The sequence below is a fragment of the Gobio gobio genome (assembly GCF_949357685.1).
Source record: "Gobio gobio genome assembly, chromosome: 3".
Classification (NCBI taxonomy): Eukaryota; Metazoa; Chordata; class Actinopteri; order Cypriniformes; family Gobionidae; genus Gobio; species Gobio gobio.
Window position 1 is genome coordinate 42,662,796 of NC_137099.1, and position 24,209 is coordinate 42,687,004.

At 42.4% G+C, this 24,209-nt stretch overlaps 1 protein-coding gene across 2 annotated transcripts; it reads left to right on the forward strand.

The window, feature by feature from the left end:
* Positions 1-5,241: 5,241 nt before the first annotated feature.
* On the forward strand, positions 5,242-21,776 carry LOC307123366 (GTPase IMAP family member 7-like). 2 transcript variants are annotated; one of them, XM_079811891.1, is made up of 5 exons: positions 5,335-5,406; positions 11,872-12,032; positions 13,461-13,579; positions 20,162-20,198; positions 20,374-21,694. In XM_079811891.1, the coding sequence occupies exons 2-5, from the start codon at positions 12,008-12,010 to the stop codon at positions 21,207-21,209; spliced, it is 1,017 nt and encodes a 338-aa protein (XP_079668017.1). In that variant the 5' UTR covers positions 5,335-5,406; positions 11,872-12,007; the 3' UTR covers positions 21,210-21,694. The 2 variants fall into 2 exon arrangements, with proteins under 2 accessions (XP_079668018.1, XP_079668017.1); XM_079811892.1 differs by lacking the exon at positions 11,872-12,032 and having other exon boundaries at positions 5,242-5,406; positions 20,374-21,776.
* The last annotated feature ends 2,433 nt before the right edge of the window (positions 21,777-24,209 follow it).

Below are 24,209 nucleotides of genomic sequence, written 5' to 3' on the forward strand. Positions count from 1 at the left end.
CTGCCTTTCGTGGGTCTTTAATGCAGAGACTCCTCTCATGTGTTTGCAAAGTTAATGGCCAAACGTATCATTACAAAAGTTCTCAATGCTGCTGAAGGAGAAATATAATGTGGATAATATTGAATAAATATCTTTTCGTCAGGTTAAATACCGATAATTGCTCACTCAAACCACTTTATCTAATCCTCTCCACTTAACCGTCAGACTCGCGTAACCGTCATGTTTGTAGTTTTTTAACACTTTTTATCCGCGTTTGTAGTTCTAATCGAATCCTCGTCCATCTCACAATGGGTTGTGGGCAATATCAGCCGTTAGAGTGCGCATCGATCTGCACTTCGGATTCTGACCGGAAATAGTAAACCATCCGGGAATCTTTGGAATACTTTTTTCTACATACTAAGATTTGGGACATACTAATTCTTTTTTCGAATACTATTTAGTATGGATAGTATGCGAATTGGGACGCAGCCAAGGACTAAACAAGGGGGCGTGGTAACAGGAAACAAGGAGGCAGGACACAGGGAGCACATGGCAAACACAAACCAAGACAAAGCCATGTGTTCATGCACAACACAAACAAAGACACATTAAACAAAGACAAAACATACAGAGCTGTCAGAGGAGAACCCTGACAGCAAGACAGAAAGCTGAGAAAAGCCCTTCAATTCTTGGTCAAATCTTTAAAATTCTGGTCACAGTTGTGAAAAATGTTTTGCACTTAGACTAAGTCAGTTCAGCTCCATTGGACACTAATTTCTCTTTTTTTTTAAAGGACTTAATGCAATTTCAAAGGAAAAATTGGTCTATTCTAATCATGCAAAATATATACATAAGTCCTATTCCCTTGGTTGGAAAGTATTTTATATCTCTCCTCTCCTGTGATTTGATTTTTTTTTTTTAAGAAAGTATACATTTAGTTATTTGTTTGGTTTTAAGATTACATGTCTTTATTACAGAAACATGTTTTGTAACAACCATTTGATACCCACTCCTGAATGCCATAATTTCGTTGAGACTTTATTGGACAGAAAATTGACTTACAAGGACTTACAATTCTAATAATGATTGTGCCTTATCTTTACTACTTAGTTCTTTATTAGTTGACTCATGTTATTATAGTATCTTAGTTTATAGGCTTGAGTGAATATTTTGGATAGCTCTCTCTTGTTCTTAGTCTATTGACACTTCTGATTCTAGCTCTTGGGTACATGATTTGAATTTGTTTGCTATGAGTACCTTTTAGTAAAATTGTGTATATCCCATTCAGATGTCCTGTCTTGCTTAAAACAACATAACAGCTCTTGTATTATGTTTGCATTCATCATATCAGATATGGTATAGGCCTATACATTGTGTTACGCAACAATAGTCATAATTTATCTATGAATGTTTTAATGTGAGTTTATTCTTTGAATAAATCAGTGGGTAGATATTTCCAAGCAGAGATTAGACAAGTTTCGTATAAGTGCACTCGCAATCCCCCACCAATGAAAATGTGAGGACTCCCTACCCTGGGTCACATGTTCATAAATGATGAACTTCCTTGAAGTTTAACCGAAACACTGAATGACCAGTAATGTCTTAATATACTACCACAAATGCTACACAAAGTTCTGTTTTAATGCACAAACACAGATTTTCATTGTGCGTATCTGCTTTCAAATTATATCCCATGTAAACTTATCTTCTTTTATATGATAACCATCATACAGTATTGTGAAGACAGTCTGATGACATTTAAAATGTGTTTTATCCCAAACACTTACACTTTTCAGATCCTTGAGTCATTGTGCACTTTACTGAGTATTTAGAAAGGTGAAAGAATACCATATTTTGTTGTGTATATTGAACACATAAATGTAAATATAAAGTATTCAAATCAGATGTAATTGTGTCTTCATGCCATGTTTTGGCATTCAGAAGATGCCTTCCTAGCTATTGGGCAACAGCATGCCTGCTTTCACTTATCACAGGTGTCCATTATAAGAGAATAACATATTCTTTTGTTGTATATCTTCAATCAGGTTAAAAGTATATGAAGACAACAACAAATAGTGAATATCCTGTTCAGCTGGCTGTACAGTTTTTCTTCAAGATATTTTGCAACTATGTATAGCCCAGAAGAGTTATGAAGACAACCACTCCCATTTCAAAATGCTAAAATTAGCAGCTATTTCAACAGTGTTGTTCAACATCGGCACACCTTGTACATATGTTTTAGCTTGATGAAGCAGGTTCTTTGCCATTTAATGAACTGGAGCATCCGGTTAATTCATTTTTGCAGGTGTTTTTCTTGGGGATTGGAGATAAAGATTTTGACATTTGAGAATTAGAAAAATTAGAATTAGAAAAATACTTAAAGTATTTTTAACATGTGATGTATAGAGTTATTTTTAGCTATCAATCATTGCACATGAGAGGGACTTATAAATATTTTCCAGAACATTTCCTTAAGAGAGAATCAAGTTTTGACATTTCTGAATTAAATCATGTAACAAGCACTACGTGTGATGATGGTTGCTTGTTACTCTCTCACTCTTTTTCGTTATTATTATTATATTTTTTCAGTTTGATTTGATATTTGTAGTTATTTTTCTACATGTTATGCAGCACGATTACATGATAACATTATCTTTTTGACAAATCAACAATAACAATAATGTCAAAGAAACATCACAGAAAACAAAAACAGTTTAAATGGATGTACAAGACCAATGAATGATCTTTTTCCCCTTAGAGAAATAAAAAACGACAGCAAAGATTTCAGTGAAAGAAGAAACCAATTTGAATGAGAGGCAAGTAAGATTTGAATTGGCAAATTGTACTTTGCATTTAGAATTTGCATTTACCTACATGCTAGAAAAAATGTAAAATTTGTCAAAAATTCATTAGACAAGGCATCTGCTTTCGGTAATGCTTTGACAAGAAGTGTACAGTGATGGGCACTGCTTTGTGAAGCTTCGACCGAATTTTGGATAAGTTCCTTAAATTTGTAATAATAATAATAATAATAGCCTACTATACACACACACACACACACACACACACACACACACACACACACACACACACATATATGGGATATATTAGGCAGCAAGTGAACATTTTGTCCTCAAAGTTGATGTGTTAGAAGCAGGAAAAATGAGCAAGTGTAAGGATTTGAGCGAGTTTGACGAGGGCTAAATTGTGATGGCTAGACGATTGGGTCAGAGCATCTCCAAAACTGCAGCTCTTGTGGGGTGTTCCCGGTCTGCAGTGGTCAGTATCTATCAAAAGTGGTCCAAGGAAGGAACAGTGGTGAACCGGCGACAGGGTCATGGCCAATGACCCTGTCGCCGCCCATGACCCTGTCGCCGGTTCACCACTGTTCCTTCCTTGGATAGTTGCTTTTGATAGATACTGACCACTGCAGACCGGGAACACCCCACAAGAACTGCAGTTTTGGAGACGCTCTGACCCAATCGTCTAGCCATCACAATTTAGCCCTCGTCAAACTCGCTCAAAGGCTCATTGATACATGTGGAGAGCAGCATCCAATGAAGCATCTGTGGGATGTGCTGTACAAACAAGTCCGATCCATGGAGGCCCCACCTAACAACTTACAAGACTTAAAGGATCTGCTGCTAACATCTTGGTGCCAGATACCACAACACACCTTCTTGAGTCCATGCCTTGACGGGTCAGGGCTGTTTTGGCAACAAAAGGGGGACCAACACATATTAGGAAGGTGGTCTAATGTTATGCCTGGTCGGTGTATCAGTAACAAAACACAGTAAAACAGATGGAAGTGGGCTAAAAATAAGGACAGACTAGAGTCGTCACAAAGAGTTAGAGGAAGTTCCGAAGTTTCCAAACGATCTACCACCCATTGATCAAGACATGCAATGATATATTTGTGTACCACTTTATAATAATGGTACATAAATAATAATGTGCTAATACCTGAATGAATTACTTCAACATGAACTAATGATTAGTGAAGGCAGGAACAAATCATGGAGCTTACCTTAAATATGGACACCTGTTGTGACATGCATCAGACTGCCATGTTTTTTTATAGAATTCACGCCAACATATCGCAGATAGACCACAGATTTAGAGACTTGTGTGAGGCTGACATAAAAACTGAGGAATTTGATAGTCATAGGCCAAATTATCCAGACCCTGATGGGCATCACTTCTGAATTTTATGTATTTTTATGTAAGTCATTGACTTATAAATAATGAACAGTGTCTTAAGTCTCCTAAACCTAATGGCTGAGATAATGTCTTCATAATACAAATATCTTATGGTTTACAATCTCTTCTTCAGTGCTAGAGAAAGTGGGTGGTTTATAATTTTGGAATAATGATTTTATTGTACACCGTAATAAATCTTTGTATTATTTAAATATTTAAAAAACATTTTTAGATATGATTATGGTACTATTCTCCATGGCTCTGATTTTAGGGTGTAACTAAAGCTCCACCCATTGCATCTAGAGAATGGGGCAAGAAGTCCTCGTTGCAGCCTCTCCTTTTTTCTCACAGATGCCACCTGAAATCCTGAGAAACATCCTCATGAATGAGGTCAAAGGAGATGTGGAGATGTGGCCATGATGTTGCTTGTGAGGAGGCATTCAGAAAAGATGCTCATTTTGAGGTTAATAAGTAAGTTATTTAATTTTATTATTTTTATATTTTTTACCAGTAGACAGCTCTACACATTAAGTTTAAACTGCAAATGCATTTTAAGCTTTGCTCAGAACTTTTTATTATTTTAAATCTCTATCTTACAACAGGTGTTGTTAAAGGGATAGTTCACCCAAAAATGAAAATTCTGTCATCATTTACTCACCCTCAAGTTGTTCCAAAACTGTACGAGTTTCTTTGTTCTGCTGAACACAAAATAAGATATTTAGAAGAATGTTTGTAACCAAGCAAAAAGAGCAACCATTGACTACCATAGTAGGGAAAAAAATACTAGTCAATGGTTGCTCTATCTGGCTGGTTACAAACATTCTTCTAAATATCTTATTTTGTGTTCAGCAGAACAAAGAAACTCGTACAGGTTTGGAACAACTTGAGGGTGAGTAAATTATGACAGAATTTTCATTTTTGGGTGAACTATCCCTTTAACTGGAGTGCATAAGGAGATTTATTGGTTGATCCAGCTACGTCTTCGTGCTACAGGCTGCAGCGAGGGGTGTCTCCTGCCAGCTGGACGTCAAGCTCCACCCATTATCTCTGCATTGAGCAGCTGCTTGACTGTTTTTGCAGTGGCGTCTTGTCTCCTGTAGATGGCAGTCTACACCAGATAACCTTTCCGGTGAAGCAAGTTTATTAAGAGTAAACGAAACTAACTGTCCTTAAAGGAAAGAAAAACGAAACACATCTATGCTCTCAGGATGTGCTCTTCATTTAAATGTAAGTCATTTAATTTTTGCGTTTTATACTAGAAAATACTTATACTAGAAAGTTTTATACTAACTTAATATAAAAAAAAAAATCGGGATTAAAGTTTAATGAGAATCAAGTGTTTTGCCTGATTTTAAAGAGATAGAGGCTGTGTTCGAAATTACCCCCATTCTCTATTCCCTACATTACTCATTTCGTCCATTTTAAGTTTGTGCTTGCTGTTTAATAATCATTTGAAACGTAACACCCGGTAGCTCCAGTATTTATCTTGAACTCACTGTCATGGAAACTAGCATGTAACCTTAATTACATTTACATTTAGTTATTTAGCAGACTTTTAGCAGATTTCCGTGCATAATATGGCAAAATCTAACATCCGAACGACCGATCGAACGTCTATCCGAACGTCTTGTACTTTGAACGTCTTACTGAACGGGTGGACCCACGTGACGACATGACGTTACAAACACTAACGTTAAAATCTCAACAGCGAGCTTGGCATTAGTGTAAATCAGGGCCGTGCAGAGAGTTCTTCAGGGGCAGGGGCTCAAATGTAAAAAAGGGGCAATATGTAAATATATATATATATATCTTATGCTCATCAAGCCTGCATTTATTTAATCAAAAATACAGAAAAAAACAGTAGTTTTAAAAAAATGTTTTATGACATTATGTTCTTTTTAACTTTTTATTAATAAAAGAATCTTGAAAATAGTATCACAGTTTCCATCATTGACATTAAATCCTCATATTAGAATGATTTCTGAATGATCATGTGACACTGAAGAGTGGAGTAATGATGCTGAAAATACAGCTGTGATCACAGGAATAAATTATATTTTAAATTATTTTAAAATAGAAAACCATTATTTTAATAATATTTCACAATATTGCTGTTTTTTATCAAATAAATGCAGGCTTGATGAACATAAGAGACTTTCATAATGCTGCATAATATTCAAAAATGGTAATATAATAAATGGTAATATAATAAAGTCCTTTCGAGTAACCATTTCGCCGGCCTACACTTCACATAATAGGCCTGTAGGTGCTGGTGGCACTTGGGGTTTGTTAACTTTGATAGTTTCATGAAATAGTAAACGGTGTATCAATATACATAAATACAAGTGAATTTAACACTTACCATTAATGCGACTTTTGCTGCTGCATGGTTTTGTGCAGGGATTTGTTTGTTAAAATCCATTTTGTCATTGATGCAATTTAAAAAATGAGACAAACCGCAGGAAATCGTTCCACAAACGTTACTTCGTCTGTCCATGTCATTTTCAACCGATTTATGAATAAGAACAGAAAATTACCGTTTCACATCGCCCAATGGAATTTGAACTTGCTTTGCCAGATCACGATTGGTGGTGTATATACATGACAAACGGGCATTGGTGAATTGTGTAATACTTTAAAATATATAATATATAGATTTGTAATTAAATCAACACATTAGCTTTGATTATGGATGAAAAAAAAATATTGGTTTACGTTTTTCCCGTAAGGCCACACACTCTCTGAAAGGACCATATTTGGCTCGAGAGCCGCTTCCGAACAGAGAAAAATCAGCTGTCAATCAAAACGCACGCGACCCATAGCAACGCGTTACGGCAACGCCTCAACAGAAATTGTCCGACTTTTGAGCCGTTCGTTACCATTGTATACATTGTCATGTTATAATAATCACATTTATTTAGTTTTATTGACCACGATATTATCATTGATATTTGTCTGAGAGGGGCACTTTTGATTCATTTTGAAAAAGGGCAGGGGCTCAAGCACCCAAAGCCCCCCCTCTACACGTGCCTGTCAAACAAGCCTATTTCTAACCGGAATGCATCTCGCGCTGATCACCGGGGATCGGTTCTGCGCAGATTTTGCTCATCTCAAACAAGCCTAGGGTCTTTTAAAGATACCCCTTGCTGCAGACTGTAGCGCGGTGACGTCACGTATATTGCGTATTGCATATCTTTAAAACGCATGCGCCATAACGTTGTGACAGCGCATGCGTGTCCTATTTGAGTTACGGGGTGATATCACGTGTTTTAACGTCTTGTATAACGCCCTAAGCCTACCTAAGAAACTTGCAAGAATTACCTGACCCATGCATTACAAACACAAGACATAAAACAAATGTATAATCTAATTACAGTAAGACCTTAAAGGTCCCATGGCATGGCATTTTTCTATTATTTTATAGTGTTTTCTGAGGTGTACTTATATTATTAGTATGATTTTTACATCATAAAATGTCATAATTTAGAAATAAAAGGCATTTTTTCTATACTGCTGTTTGCCCTGTGGCTGAATGCCCTGCTTCAAGAGGCGTGTCTGCTGTGAGACTTCAGTAAAAACGCCCACTGTTGTGATTGGCTGACATCTTTGCATTTTAAATGAGCGGAGGGGGCGTGGTTTAACGAGGCACGAGCAGGCACGAGTCTGCCAGAGAGACGAATGGACCTGTGTTCACTTCTCATCAGTTCTCTCTGCATGTCTCAGTTCAGGCCAGGGTGAACTGTTGTAGTTACTAGCATATACTTCAGGTTATTAGTTTATTTCTAGTCGGAGGGGCTGTCACTCATGTCAGAAAGTTAGTAACTTTAGTAAATTATGGATCAGCGCTGACTCGAGACGCGAACCGTTTAGAACGATTCAGTCCGATTTGGTGAACTGGTTCGGTTCACTAAAAAGAACCGATTCAAAAGAATGATTCGTTCGCGAACCGGACATCACGGAGACGAAGCGATTGCTAACAAAGTTATTTATAGTAACTACTGAGTTATGAGAGCGCTGCCAGTCAGCGCGAGTTTATTGTGTTTGTATCTGAGAGTTCTGAATAAACACGAGTCCCAGTCACACCGAGTCCTCTTCATCATTATTCTACCAACTTTGTAACACATGCAATGTACCATTACAGCGAGATGAACGAGTTAGTAAGTGTTGAGTATCATTATTTCTAGATATGTTCCAATCATATGAATAGCGTCATTGACGCGCATTGAGTAACGTTACACAGCGCAAACAAAGACACAACAGCTGTAATCGAATGTAATCCAGTTTATTGTGGGGTTAGCTGGTTAGCCTAGCCGGATACCCTCACCCTTACCCCCCTTCTGCTTAATCTCACGCCGCGTTTGGTGCCTCCGCTGTGGGCCAGATGCAGTACTGGGGGTCGGGGATGTTGGAGGCCGAGCTTCAGCGTGCGTGAAGTTTATCTCTAAAGATGTGACTGGTGATGTTAAACAGAAAAGACTGTATGCACATTTTAGAACAGATAGACGCGACAAGGACGTACAAAAACACTGACTCACAAGATAGAAAACACGAAAACACCGTTCTGTCGGGAGAGAGAGACGCCGCTGCGTGTCCACAAATAATAAATAATAAGCTACACATAAGAAATCAATGATCACAGATCAGAAGGAACTGAAGAAAGACTTCTGTTTTCATTTGTACATCCAAACACTGAGAAACTGCCAGCGTTCACTCGTTCACAAGTAACGTTAATGATCTATCGAGTGTTTGCATGGGCGTGCCAGATTCTCTGGGCGGAGGAAAGGGAGGAAACCGTTCCTGCTTGGACGTCAAACCAGGAGACTTCAGGATTGGCTCGTCTGGCCTGTCATTTTCTCAAAGGCAGAGAAAGAGAGCCAGAACTCGGTTTTACACCGATCAACATTTCTATCCACTTGGGGACAATATTCAGGCTAGGGGAACTCATATTAATGTTGAAATACCTCATAAAATGAAAATTTCATGCCATGGGACCTTTAAATAAAATAACTAAGAAATATTATTAAATAAACAACCACCCTAAATAACAATTTTGTACATAGACCTAATGCATAGACTTAATACATAAATCATTTATTTAATAAAATAATGGTACTTCACTGTGCATATTGCAATATTACTGTAAACATTAATGGCACCTTAAATACTTATTTAAATTTTATTTTTGTGTAATATATTTTTGGACAGTTTCTGTTGCTTTGGCAATACTGCATGTAAAACATTTATGCCAATAAAAGCAGTTTAAAGTTAAACTGACTACACAGTACATTTTCAGTGATAACTATTTTTTATTTCAAAACAAAGCAGATATTTTATAATTATAATTACAGATATTTTATAATTTTAATTACAGAATTATGTACACATACAGATTATCACACACACACATATTATAATTTTTATATCACATACTGTTAGGGGAATAACAGTTTAGGACCCAAGACCAGTTGTGGTGAATGAAGACCAAGATTCAGGCGTGTAATTAATGAAAGAAATACTGAAGAATAGTTTGCAGTTTCATCAGCAGAAGCCAGCTTCAGGTCTCACAAGGAGTTTGTAAGCCACGCTCCCTCTCTACCTGTCCCTCATACAATTTCTCAACAGTTATACAAGAACAGACCGTATTCAGCATAGTTCTTTAGTGTTTCAGTAAAATAAAATATAAAATACAATATGAAATGAAATGAAAGACAAATCCATATTTCAAGTGAGCAAACACTGTTACTGGCATGGGCCAGACCCTCAGTCACTCCTCAGAGACCAAATACAAACTTTAGAAAACATACATGAAGAAACATTCAGTGGTTCTATTGATGAAGTAATATCATAACTGGAAATAATCATTATAATAATATAAGAGAATAAATATTGATTAATGCTTTGATTATGAATTTAATTAGGAGATTCAGAATGTATTTCAGAATCCGCACCCTTGAACACAAAACAATTTGTTTAAGTCTACTCAGCCTGGAATTCCCCTCCATCATTAAAAAAAAACATTTAACAGAGCAATAGCCCTCAACCTATCTGAATAAAATCCACGCAGGACTCCTCTTCTGCCATCACCAACATACCCAGGAGGGCAGTCCTTGAATCGTGCAGCGCAAGCACCTAGTCAATGAGTTGGGCACCCGAAACTCTTTCTTGTGTTGTGTGGACAATGCACACCAGTTCACGACTCAAGGGAGAAAAAAACTAGGAAGAAACAAGAGGTGTAAACTGTTTCAATAGATATCATAACTTTTTAATTTATTTTACCTCCAAAAAAAGTAACATAATCTACAGTACATACAGGAAAATTTTTACAGTACGATCTGATCATGCTGCACAAAAAGTGTTGTTCCTCGGTAGGTTTACTCGGTAAGTGTCTAACGTTTTTTTTTAACCAAGATGCATTTACTGGAGATACAAAATGACATAAAATACGAATTCTTGAAATTAATTAAAAAAATAAATAAAGTGATCATCCATCAAAGCTCAGAAAATTTACCTATTTCAAAGGGAAGGTTATAACTCATTGACAGATATTTGCTTTTTTTTAAAAACTTAAATTCACATAATTTTATTCAGCCTTTTTACTCTCCAATTTACATTTGCATCCCATGTAAATGCATCTCTGTTTAACGATGGTTACATCTATTTTGGAAAACAGGACAAAAATACTTTTTTTTGCAATGCATGCCACAATCAATAACATGACTTCATTAATTTAAGCTCTCTATGGCATCCCTTACCATTAAACCGTTAAACCTAACGCACAATTGTTAAAAACAACATAAATAATGACTTTCTGCCATGGAATCCATCGATCTCGAACAAACGCTAATATAAATAGTGATTGAACTTCCGCGCATGCGCGGTTACATAAACGTGACGTATATACATTACGTCTATATGTGACGTCACCGCGCTAGACTCTGCAGCAAGCAGTAGTTGGTCTTTTATACCCTCGGCTATGCAAATTCTGCTGCCCCTTGTGGCGGGAATATTAGAGGGACCTGATTGGTCCTCCCTGCCCAGCGGTCTCGCCATAGGTTCCTGCAGTTGCAGCGGCACAGCCAATCAGCGCGCAGCTGCTTCCTGCTGAGAGCTGTGCAGCTGCACTGCGTTTTACATGGTATTTTTAGGATAAAAAAATTGCTTCAAAATCTCGAGGAAAGGAATTCCCCAAGCATTTAGCTAAACGCAATACTCGTTCCCTCTTCTCAGGGAACCGAGGTTACGTTAGTAACCAAAGCGTTTTTCGAATGGGTTTTAGGTTAAATGGCTGAAATAAGGACTGTGGTTTAAGCTTAAGATACTTTCCCATTTTATTCTATGACATAAAATACATCAGTATTAAGTTACCCCACTCATGATTTTTTTGAAGCTGTCACGTGTCGTGAAAAAGGCAGTTGCTAACAAGTGGCTTAATGGGACTACAGAGGTTGTCGGGGACATTAAACGTCATCACGCTGATCAGGGAACCTCAGCCCGCATTTAAAAACTCATTATGCTTATTATCGTGCTCTTATAAACTAGTCTAACTCAAACTTGCTGGGAAAAGTTTAAATTCCGAAGCTTAGTGATGGACTGTGGTGTAGCTCATTTATAGCCTACCTTTAGCTTTTGACTTCTGGCGCCTGCATTTAGGCTTAAAAATTAATAAGTATCATAAACATTTGTTGATTACAGAGCTTGTTTTTGCAAAGATCAAAAAGCCTATGGAAAAATCCTATTGGGTTGTTGCGGAGGGAACCAGTGTGATGCTAACTGCCGGTTGGCCTACAAAGTGACGTCATACCTGCACCACTTCACATGGAATGTTACCATGACAACGCTAGGCAGCGACAACAGTAATATCTTATTATTGCTTTTATAAAAGGCTATATAGTTTAATAATTATTTCTTAATTCCGCACTTTTTGTCATCCTTGATTCAAAATAAAATGAATTATTAATAATTAACATTAATAATTTATTATTAATTTATCAGTAATATCCATATCTGTAATCCCGGGTTGGTAATGCAGGTTTGTTAAAGGAACACTCCACTTTTTTGAAAATAGGCTCATTTTACAAGTCCCCTAGAGTTAAATAGTTGATTTTTACCGTTTTTGAATCCATTCAGCCGATCTTTGTATCTGGCGGTAGCACTTTTAGCATAGCTTAGCATACATCATTGATTCTGATCAGGCCATTAGCATCTCATTTAAAAAAATGACCAAAGACACTTTCAATATTTTTCCTTTTTAAAACTTGACTCTTCTACAGTTACATCGTGTGCTAAGACCAACTGAAAATGAAAAGTTGCAATTTTCTACACCAATATATACTTTCTCATTCCTGTGTAATAGTCGCGGATCTTCTCGGCCGTACCATGGCTTCAGCGGCGCAATGATTCGTTGGTATTCTGTGAAACATGCTGGTAGTATACACCTTCGACTTACTATCACAGCCCTTTACAACACACAGAACCATGGCTAATCACACAGGTAAATCCACAACACAATTTGTCTGCTGCAAGCCTGAAACTTTCTCTGCAACTACACGAACTTAGTGCCGTTCACATTGAAAGTTACCTGGGGGCTACTTTCAGACGCTGCGTAATATCATTGCGCCGCTGTAGCCATGGTACGGCCACGAAGATCCGCGACTATTACGCAGGAATGAGAAAGTAGTTCCTAGCCATATTGGTGTAGAAAATCGCAACTTTTCATTTTCAGTTGGTCTTAGCACACGATTTAACTGTAGAAGATTCAAGTTTTAAATAGGAAAAATTTTGACAGTCTCTTTGGTCATTTTTTGAATGAGATGCTAATGGACTGACCAGAATCAATGATGTATGCTAAGCTATGCTAAAAGTGCTACCGCCAGATACAAAGATCGGCTGAATGGATTCAAAAACGGTAAAACTCAACTATTTAACTCTAGGGGACTTTTTCAGCCTATTTTCAAAAAAAGTGGAGTGTTCCTTTAACACATTAAACTCGTGGCCACGAGAAAAAAATTGTTCCCTCAACAAAGGATCTTGAGGCCATGGCTTCACATCATGTGACCACAACATAAGGATCAGCTTGACAAAGGATTACCTCGGCTCGACAAAAAATCTAGTGGGCATGACAAAACGAAATTAACCGAACAGGTCCCCTCCCGGTCACTGTAAAATAGCCTTGTTCATGATTATCATACAAATGATAATGATTAAAATTTAATATTCGTCTTTTATACATTTTTCAAATGTAGATAATAAGAATGTATATTTTTTCATGACTTTCTTTATAGCTGTGCAGGACATTTCTCCTAAACCATCAACAAGGACGACCTCAAAGTCTTGGATCTCATCTTTCTCCAAAGTACTGGTGGTTTCTATACTTGTTGGAGCCTTTGCAATATGTACTCAGGTATGCTTAAATGTATAGTTCCCTTTCGTTCAGTCACTACGACGTACGTTAGTGACTAACGAATGGGGGTTTCGCTTAGAAGCCAATCATCTTCTAGTATTCAACAGCGCCCAATGGCAGTGCCAATGCCATGGGCATGCGGAATTTGCATGCGTAACTCCGCCCCACCTCGTGGGTATATAAGGAAGTACGCTGGCAACATCGCATTATGTTTCTGCTTTGGAGCCAAGAGGATCTCTTCACTCCTACAAGCCTGATCTGAGTCTTCGACAGCTTTTCGAGACGAGCAGCTTTCCAGACGCGTTGGTGTTACGGCGCGTTCCAGTGATCATCATACTGCCTGCCTGCTGATCTGCGCAGTGGTCCGCTGACAGCTGGTGTGTGGTCCCTGGGCGCTTCGGCGTTCTCTGCGAGGCTTTCCTCTCCTAAAAGAGCTTACACGTGACGCGTCCTTTTCAGGATGTCTCGTCCGTGTACTTCTGGGTGTGGTCGGTTGCTTTCTCCCTCTGATGGGCACGAACACTGTCTGGTATGTTTGGGCTTTCAGCATGCCCAGACAGCGTTCGTGGATGAGTCATGTTCTCACTGCGGGAACATGACCATCGCAGTGTTGCGGTCAAGACTCCATGACCTTTGTAAAGAAGTGAGAGTCCCCTCTACCACACCCCGCTCTACTGAGTCCCAGAGGCCCAGTACTTCGGCTGGTGGTCAGGGTGACTTGACGGTTACGGTGTGGAACAAAGCCCCGATGTCATGCCTCGGGCCACACCCCCGTCTTGCACACTGCAACCCGCGAGCGTTCAGACGCAGATCGCGGGGCCGGCTCCGGCCCCCCCGCGCATCTCGTTTGGCGCTCCGGAGGAAGATGCGATGTCGATCACCGCATCACAAGGTGGGCTCGAGTCCTCTGGAGATGATGACTCGGCTGTGCTGCCGCCTTCGGGCGCGCCAGCATTGCCCGAGTCAGATCCAGAGCTGACAGCCATGTTGTCTCGGGCAGCCGCGAGCTTAGGGATAGAGTGGAACCCTCCACCCTGTCCCGAACGTTCAAGGCTCGATGATTGGTTTTTGGGAGCCCGCGCTGACACCCGTCAGTCCCCGCCCCCAATACCTTTCTTTCCCGAGCTGCATGAGGAACTCACGCGGTCCTGGAAGTCCCCGTTGTCTTCCCGCGACCGTTCGGTGACTTCCTCCGCCTTCTCCGTCCTCGATGGGGCGGCAGGTAAAGGGTACACTGGGATCCCTCCAGTTGAACGTTCTGTTGCGATGCAACTGTGTCCTCAGAGCGCTTCAACCTGGCGTGGTGATCCTAAGCACCCCTCCAAAGCCTGTCGATTCACATCAACCTTGGTGGCGAAATCGCACAGAGCCGCGGGGCAGGCTGCCGCTTCGCTGCATGCCATGGCGATCCTCCAGGTCTACCAGGCCAGGATCCTCAGGGACATGCACGAGGGTGGAGTTGATCCGGGGCTCTTAAATGAGCTGCGTGCCGCCACCGACCTCGCTCTCCGGGCGACAAAGGTGACCGCACGCTCCCTGGGTCAAGTGATGTCCACAAATGTGGTCCAGGAGCGTCACTTATTGCTGAACCTGGCCGATATGCGGGACACCGAGCGGACCCGGTTCCTCGATGCCCCCATATCCCAGGCCGGCCTCTTCGGCGGGGCGGTTGAGGACTTCGCCCAACAGTTCTCAATCGCCCAGAAGCAGACTGAGGCTATAAAACACGTACTGCCCCGGCGGCCAGCTGCTGCCTCCACCCAGCCGCCGGCACAGTCGCCTCAGTCTGCTCCACGCCGAGGACGCCCTCCTAAGGCTCCCGCCCCTCCCACCCGGTCCAAGCAGCAGCCTTCACCCGGGCCGGGTCGCGGAGGAAGCCGTAGGAAGGCGTCCAAGTCCCCTCAGGCCGCCCCGCGCCCCGCTAAACGCCAGGCCAAGCGGCGCTCCTGAGACGGACGGCTCAGGGATGGGAAATTCTTTCGAGGAGATGGTAGCAGGACCACTCCTTCCCCCGGTGGAGGGCCGGGGGAGAATCCTTTGTTCAGGATCCTTTGCACCCTATTTTGGTCAAAGAAAGAATTAACACTCCCATCCCTGAGCCCACAGAGTCCGGTGATGACGGTGCGCGCCACCCACGGGTCCCGCCACTCGCATCCCACTCTGTCGCCAGCCTCCTGGCAGAGCAGACCCCAGTGGAACGTGCGTCCTTCCCTGGTCTCCTCTGTCAGGACGCAGCTGTCAACCGTGCCCCCGCACCGGGACGCCCCACAGCCTCCCATGTCCGGGCCGGTGACGCTGCATCGCTGCAAGCCCACACCGGGTACGTCTGTACTCCGTATGACCCCGCTGGTGCAGTTTCTGGATGTCTGGCTTCAGCTTCCAGGGCTGTCCCGCTGGGTCGCGCGGACCGTCAGGCGCGGCTACGCGATTCAGTTCGCGCAGGTTCCTCCCTGCTTCCGGGGAGTCCGTTCCACCATGATCGGGGCCAAGCCCCCGTCATGTGAGCGGAGATTGCCACCCTACTGGCGAAGGGTGCGATCGAACCTGTCCCTCCAGCAGAGATGATTTACGGGTTTTACAGCCCGTACTTCATTGTACCCAAAAAGACAGGTGGGCTACGGCCAATCCTGGACCTGCGCGTCTTGAACCGTTACCTTCACCGGTTTCCGTTCAAGATGTTGACAGCGAAACGCCTTTTCGAATGCGTTCGTCCACACGATTGGTTTGCAGCGATCGACCTGAAGGACGCCTACTTCCATGTCTCCATTTTGCCTCGACACAGACCGTTCCTACGGTTTGCTTTCGAGGGGCGGGCATATCAGTACGCAGTTCTACCATTCGGGCTATCTCTGTCCCCTCGCGTCTTTACGAAGATTGCCGAGGCAGCCCTTGCGCCCCTTCGGCAGCACGGGGTTCGCATCCTGAATTACCTCGACGACTGGCTCATACTGGGTCACTCTCGAGAGCAGGTTTGCGGACACAGAGATCTGGTGCTCCATCACCTAGCCCGTCTGGGCCTTCGGGTCAACTGGGAGAAGAGCAAACTTTGCCCCGCGCAGAGGATCTCTTTTCTCGGTATGGATATCGACTCGGTCGCCATGTGCGCGCAGCTTTCGAGCGAGCGCGCGCAGTCTCTGCTGACTTCCCTTCGACAAATCGAGGGCAAGAGTGCGGTTCCACTGAAACTGTTTCAGAGGCTCCTGGGGCATATGGCATCTGCAGCCGCGGTAACGCCGCTCGGATTGCTTCATATGAGACCGCTTCAGCATTGGCTACGCGATCGAGTCCCGAGATGGGCATGGCGGTCTGGCACGCTCCGGGTACAAGTGACTCGGGCCTGCTTACAGACACTCACCCCGTGGTCGAACCTCAGTTTTCTACGGACCGGAGTGTCCTTAGAACGAGTTTCCAGGCATGTTGTTGTGACAACAGATGCATCATCCACGGGCTGGGGTGCCATGTGTAATGGACAAGCAGCCGCGGGCTCCTGGACAGGACCCCAGCGCCTTCTGCATGTCAATTGCCTCGAGTTACTGGCAGTACGGTTCGCCCTGCACCGCTTCCGAGCGTTGCTGAGGGGTCAACATGTACTAGTCAGGACAGACAACACGGCCGTAGTAGCGTACATCAACCACCAGGGCGGTCTACGCTCCCACCGTATGTCTCAACTCGCCCGTCATCTCGTTTTGTGGAGTCAGAAGCGCCTGAGGTCCCTTCGTGCTGTCCACATCCCCGGAGACCTGAACCGTGCAGCCGACGAGCTCTCACGGATTCAGCCTCTCCCCGGAGAGTGGAGACTCCACCCCCAGACGGTCCAGCTGATATGGGAACGGTTCGGCGACGCACAGGTAGATCTGTTTGCCTCCCAGGACTCTTCCCATTGCTCCCTGTATTATTCCCTGACCAAGGGCACCCTTGGCACGGATGCACTGGCGCACAGCTGGCCGTCAGGGCTACGCAAGTATGCGTTTCCCCCTGTGAGCCTTCTTGCACGGGTACTGTGCAAGATCAGGGAGGACAAGGAGCAGGTCATGTTGGTCGCCCCGTATTGGCACGGCCAGACCTGGTTCCCAGAACTCTTACTCCTTGCGACAGCCCCTCCCTGGCCTATCCCTCTGAGACCGGACCTCCTCACTCAGAGACGGGGCACCTTTTGGCACCCGCGTCCAGCGCTCTGGAAGCTCCACGTGTGGCTTCTGGACGGGACGCGGCAGGTTTGAGTAGCCTTCCACCTGCGGTGGTCGCTACCATCACTTCCGCTAGAGCTGAGTCTACGCGACGTCTCTACGCGTTGAAGTGGAACCTCTTCGTCACATGGTGTTCTTCCCGCCAAGAAGACCCCTGGAAATGCCCGATCGGGACAAAAAGGTAAGTCAGCACGACCTGATCATCAGGTTCCTGAGGGGGGCGAGGAGACTGAATCCTCCTCGCTCTCCTCTCATTCCCTCTTGGGACCTCTCAGTAGTCTTAAGTGCTCTGCAGAGGCCTCCCTTTGAGCCTTTGCGGTCGGCTGAGATTAAGTTCTTGTCTATGAAGACGGCTCTGCTGACCGCATTGGCCTCGCTTAAGAGGGTCGGGGACCTGCAAGCATTTTCGGTTGACGAAGCGTGCCTTGAGTTCGGGCCGGCTAACTCTCACGTGATCCTGAGACCCCGGCCCGGATATGTGCCCAAGGTTCCCACCACTCCGTTCCGAGACCAGGTGGTGAACCTGCAAGCGATGCCTTTGGAGGAGGCAGACCCAGCCTTGGCATTGCTCTGTCCAGTACGCGCTCTCCGCGCTTACGTAGACATGACGCAGTGTTTCAGGACCTCAGACCAGCTCTTTGTCTGTTATGGTGGAGAGCGGAAGGGAAGTGCTCTCTCAAAGCAGAGGTTGTCTCACTGGATAGTGGACACCATTGTTTTGGCTTACCAGCAGCAAGGCCGACCATGTCCCCTTGGTGTGAGGGCACACTCCACCCGGAGTGTGGCCTCCTCTTGGGCTCTAGCGCATGGCGCCTCGCTAACAGACATCTGCAGAGCTGCAGGCTGGGCGACACCCAACACATTCGCCAGATTCTACAATCTCCGAGTGGAGCCAGTGTCCGACTATGTACTCGCCCCTACGGGTGGCCGGTAATGGGCCAGGCTCAGGTGTCTTCGCTTGCTCGCCATTCCACTCCACGGACTGGATACGTGCGATATTTTCCTCAGGTGAGCTCCCCGAGAGCCCTGAGCTCCTCCAGCACTGTCGACGCCGACATCAGTTCAGTCTGCCCTTTCGAGCCCAGACCCTCATGTCCGGCCAGGTGCTCCGTGTGCATGGTTCCCCTCCGGCGACCCCCACACGAGTATTTCCACCGTAAGCCTCCTCAGCGAGCAGGTGTCTTTCCCTTGGCAAGTCCCTGCCACCCCTAGGGTTAAAAATCCACCTTCGGCTGGTACCCTAGAGATCTTCCATATGCAGCCCTTAGCGGGTCATATGTGTATTCTCTAAGTCCTCCCCACGGGTAGGCATCTTGGCATTCCCTCACTGGGATATGCTTCCCAGTGTACCTTGGTAATCCTGTGATAAGTGGGAGTCCTTCGTCCGTACTAGTCTTACGACAGGGTACTCACACTTACGCAGGGCACTGGATGACAGCTGAGTGGCGTTGTTGTATTGGAACCCCCATTCGTTAGTCACTAACGTACGTCGTAGTGACTGAACGAAAGGGAACGTCTCGGTTACGTATGTAACCCTCGTTCCCTGAGGAGGGAACGGAGACGTACGTTTCCTTTGCCACGTCAGCTGTGCTGCCTGGAACGCGGAGTTCAGTCTTGGCTCCTGCAGCAGTAACATAATGCGATGTTGCCAGCGTACTTCCTTATATACCCACGAGGTGGGGCGGAGTTACGCATGCAAATTCCGCATGCCCATGGCATTGGCACTGCCATTGGGCGCTGTTGAATACTAGAAGATGATTGGCTTCTAAGCGAAACCCCCATTCGTTAGTCACTAACGTACGTCTCCGTTCCCTCCTCAGGGAACGAGGGTTACATACGTAACCGAGACGTTTGTCCTTTTTTTAAGCAGCTGATTATCTTTTTAACATGTATAAGCACTCTTGGGGGTAACACATTACAAGTAACATGAGTTACGTAATCAGATAACTTTTTTCAAGTAATGAATAAAGTAACACTTACTTTTAAACATAGAATATAATACATTAAGTTACTTTTTCAAATAAGTAATGCAAGTTACTTTATTTTCCTGTTTATTGACTTACACCTCTCCTGTCCGCATATTGGAAGAAATCAAAAGTGAGCTGAAAGATTTGAGCTGCGCCCGCTGTTGTACTGACGTTAATTTGCATTTCCTTCAGCCTGATGCATATTCACTTATGTTCTGAAATTGCCTTTACATTTGCCAAAAATAGAACTTTAGGGTTTTTTTTAATTAAGCAAGCCCAGCCCAGGTGAGAACAAGTAATGCAAAAAGCAATCTTTTTAGGGAGTAATGCAATATTGTAACACATTAATTTTAATAGTAACTTTCCCCAACACTGTGTACAAGTGGCCAAATGACTTCTGTATTAATGTATTACTACATTACTTCTAGATCTCCAAACCACAAAAACAAGATTTTGATGATATAGGTAAGGTATTTATTATATTTTTGATATACATACAAAATAAGCTTTGTCAGGATGATAAATAGTATTAAAAAGTTTTAAAATATGTGCATTTTATTGTTCTTTTAAATAAATGTTTGTTAATTGAAATATATTAACAAGAGTTGATATAAATGATATAATTCTTGTTAATGTATAGTTCATGCAGGCGAACCGCTCCGGATTCTTCTGGTTGGAAAAACAGGAGTGGGAAAAAGTGCAGCAGGCAACACCATCCTCGGACAAAAGCTTTTCAAATCTGAGATATCGTCCTCCTCTGTGACAGGACAATGTGAAAAGTTTCATGCAGTATTAAATGGCAGAAAAGTATCTGTCATCGACTCTCCGGGTCTGTTTGACACCAGCCTAACTATAGATGAGGTGGTCAACAGAATTAAACGCTGTATTCCACTCTCCTCTCCTGGCCCACATGTCTTCTTAGTGGTGATTCAGCTGGGCAGATTTACAGATGAAGAGGCAAAAGCTGTTAGAATCATTCAAGCAGTTTTTGGTGAGGAATCCTCCACGTACACCATGGCACTGTTCACTCATGGAGATCGACTGGAGGGCAAGAACATTCACACATTTGTGCGGGAAAGCCCAAAACTGCTCAGTTTCATCAAAACTTGCAGTGGAAGATACCATGTGTTCAACAATAAAGAACAAAATCCTGAACAGGTCATTCAGTTGCTGGATCAGATTGATAAAATGGTTACTGGAAATGGTGGGCAATATTACACCAGTGGGATGCTTGAAATGGTAGAGAGAGCGATTGAGAAAGAGAAACAACGTATCCTGAAGGAGACAGAAGAGAAGAGACAGAAGGAGATAAAATATCTGAGGGCTCAACTTGAAGACGAGGCCTATGAAAAAGCATTAAAAAAGTTAAACAATGATTATGACCAGCGAGCAAGATACCAAGCAGAGATTGACCTTCCATTCATAATCAATGTGGTTAAAATGGTGTTTAATGCATTAAGCAAATTCTTTCTTTGATCACCTACCGAAATGACCCACATGAAAACCTACCACATGTTGTTACAGAAAAACAGAAATAAGTACAGAAGTATTTAAAACCTCACCATTTGTAGATTATATTTAAAGTTAGTTTTACAAAGTTATTAATAAAAAGAACTAAAGCACATCTTTACACTGTACATTCTGGTGATAGGACATATGAAAGTGTAATATGAAAGTATGGGAAAATGAAGTTGAATGTAAAATGTTTGATAAACGTGTCTCTTGTTATAAACTTGTTTATAAATTAAGCATATGAGTTGCCTATAAATTGTAGCTTCTTGAGATCTCTCCTGTTTTCGTATGTGAGAAATATGCATTGTGAGATTGTTTATCCACATATTTATACAGTTTAAACCTCTTGAACTTATGTTTAGCTATTGCTGTATGATATTATGCAAAGAATGTTTAAAATGTAATCCCCAGAATGTTTTCCTTCAAGAAATATTAAAATATAATTTGACAAAAATTGCATGTTTTATTATTATATGAATTGAGAGAATGCTCATAAATGTACTAGAAGGAAAGCTAAAGTCTGAAGAACGCAAAAAGTGAAGGAAATTTGTGCCTGTTGGTGAAATCAGATTTATTTCCCCTTGCATGAGATTTTAATTTCTGTATATAATTTACTGCTATAGTCCTAAAACGTTTGACTGAATTACGTTTATTAAGTTGTGTGTGTGGTGAAGAAGGAAATACATTTACCAAGTTAGTGGTTCATTATATGAAAAGAGGGCTGGCAACCTATGTAGGCCTTAACAAAACTCTCCCTAATAAAAGGAAAAGCGCAATGATGCAATTTACTCTAACACCTTGTCCACACCGGATGCGAGGGGCGCTAAGAGATGCAACTAAAAACAATAAAACTTATTATAAACAGTGGTTCTGTCTACACTGGATGTGGCGCAATGTGAGCGACAAATCTCCAACAGTAAACTGATGCCTCGCTCTATTTATGACGTAATGACATGAAGGACAATGCTTTGCAACGTGCGCTTTGTTGCGTCCAGTGTAGACATGCAAATAGCAGCGATTACAACAACATATTCAGTGTTATGGATGCTGCCTTCGACTTGTCCCTTTCTCTATAAAGCCCTCCATAACACCCATAACCCTAGACGTTAAACACTTAATTCCCACTATTACATAATCTTTACATCCTTTATTTCCACTTTTCAAATATTTTCTTAATCCTTATGAAAAATACATGCCTCTCCGATCTGATTTGTGATGGGATAAGGGAGATGAATCATGAGATCGGAAAAAGGCGGATACGAACTCGGATGGTTGCGTCAAGCTAAACGCCTCACCAGTCCTGCCTTACTAAAGGCTTGTTCGGCTTCATGTATCGCTGCGCAGACCGATCGGCGGCTGAACTGAAGCAGTTTATGCCGGTTTAAAATTTTGAAAACGGAAAACAGTGATATCATCAGCTCATTTCAATTATCATATAGTGACAATGTGGGAAGATCTGTAATTTAGTTGATATAGTTCATTTAGTTTAGTAATTAGATTTATTTGGATATTTTGGTTGAAAATTTAGTGTCCCCAACTGAGCAAGCCAAGCCAAAGACGACAGTGGCAAGGAACCAAAACTCTATCAGGTGGCATAATGGAGAAAAATAAACCTTGGGAGAAACCAGGCTCAGTCGGGGTGCCAGTTCTCCTCTGGCCAATTAAAACACAGTGTATGATTATGATTCTGGTGACCTTACAGGTCAGAAGTCAGATTAGATCGGAATATTCGAAAGATCAGAGGCATCACGCTGGAGACGGGTTTATAGAGGATGACGTGTCAATTAAACAATTATTAAATAGGAATGTTCGAAAGATCGGAGTCATCACGCTAGAGACAGGTTTATTGAGGATGACGTGTCGATTAACCAATTATAAAATAGATATATTCGTAAGGTCGGAGTCATCACGCCGGAGACAGGTTTATTGAGGATGACATGTTGATTAAACAGTTATTAAATAGGAATATTCGAAAGATCAGAGGCATCACGCCAGAGACGGGTTTATAGAGGATGACGTGTCGATTAACCAATTATTAAATAGATATATTCCTAAGGTCGGAGTCATCACGCCAGAGACGGGTTTATTGAGGATGACGTGTTGATTAAACAATTATTAAATAGGAATATTCGAAAGATTTGAGTCATCACGCCGGAGACGGGTTTATTGAGGATGACGTGTCGATTAAACAATTATTAAATAGGAATATTCGAAAGATTTGAGTCATCACGCCGGAGACGGGTTTATTGAGGATGACATGTTGATTAAACAATTATTAAATAGGAATATTAGAAAGATCGGAGTCATCACGCCAGAGACGGGTTTATTGAGGATGACATGTTGATTAAACAATTATTAAATAGGAATATTCGAAAGATCGGAGTCATCACGCCGGAGACTGGTTTATTGAGGATGATGTGTCGATTAAACAATTATTAAATAGGAATATTCGAAAGATCGGAGTCATCACACCGGAGACTGGTTTATTGAGGATGACATGTTCATTAAACAATTATTAAATAGGAATATTCGAAAGATCGGAGTCATCACGCCGGAGACGGGTTTATTGAGGATGACATGTTGATTAAACAATTATTAAATAGGAATATTAGAAAGATCGGAGTCATCACGCCAGAGACGGGTTTATTGAGGATGACATGTTGATTAAATAATTATTAAATAGGAATATTCGAAAGATCGGAGTCATCACGCCGGAGACTGGTTTATTGAGGATGATGTGTCGATTAAACAATTATTAAATAGGAATATTCGAAAGATCGGAGTCATCATGCCGGAGACGGGTTTATCGAGGATGATGTGTCGATTAAACAATTATTAAATAGGAATATTCGAAAGATCGGAGTCATCATGCCGGAGACGGGTTTATCGAGGATGACGTGTCGTTTAAACAATTATTAAATAGGAATATTCGAAAGATCGGAGTCATCATGCCGGAGACGGGTT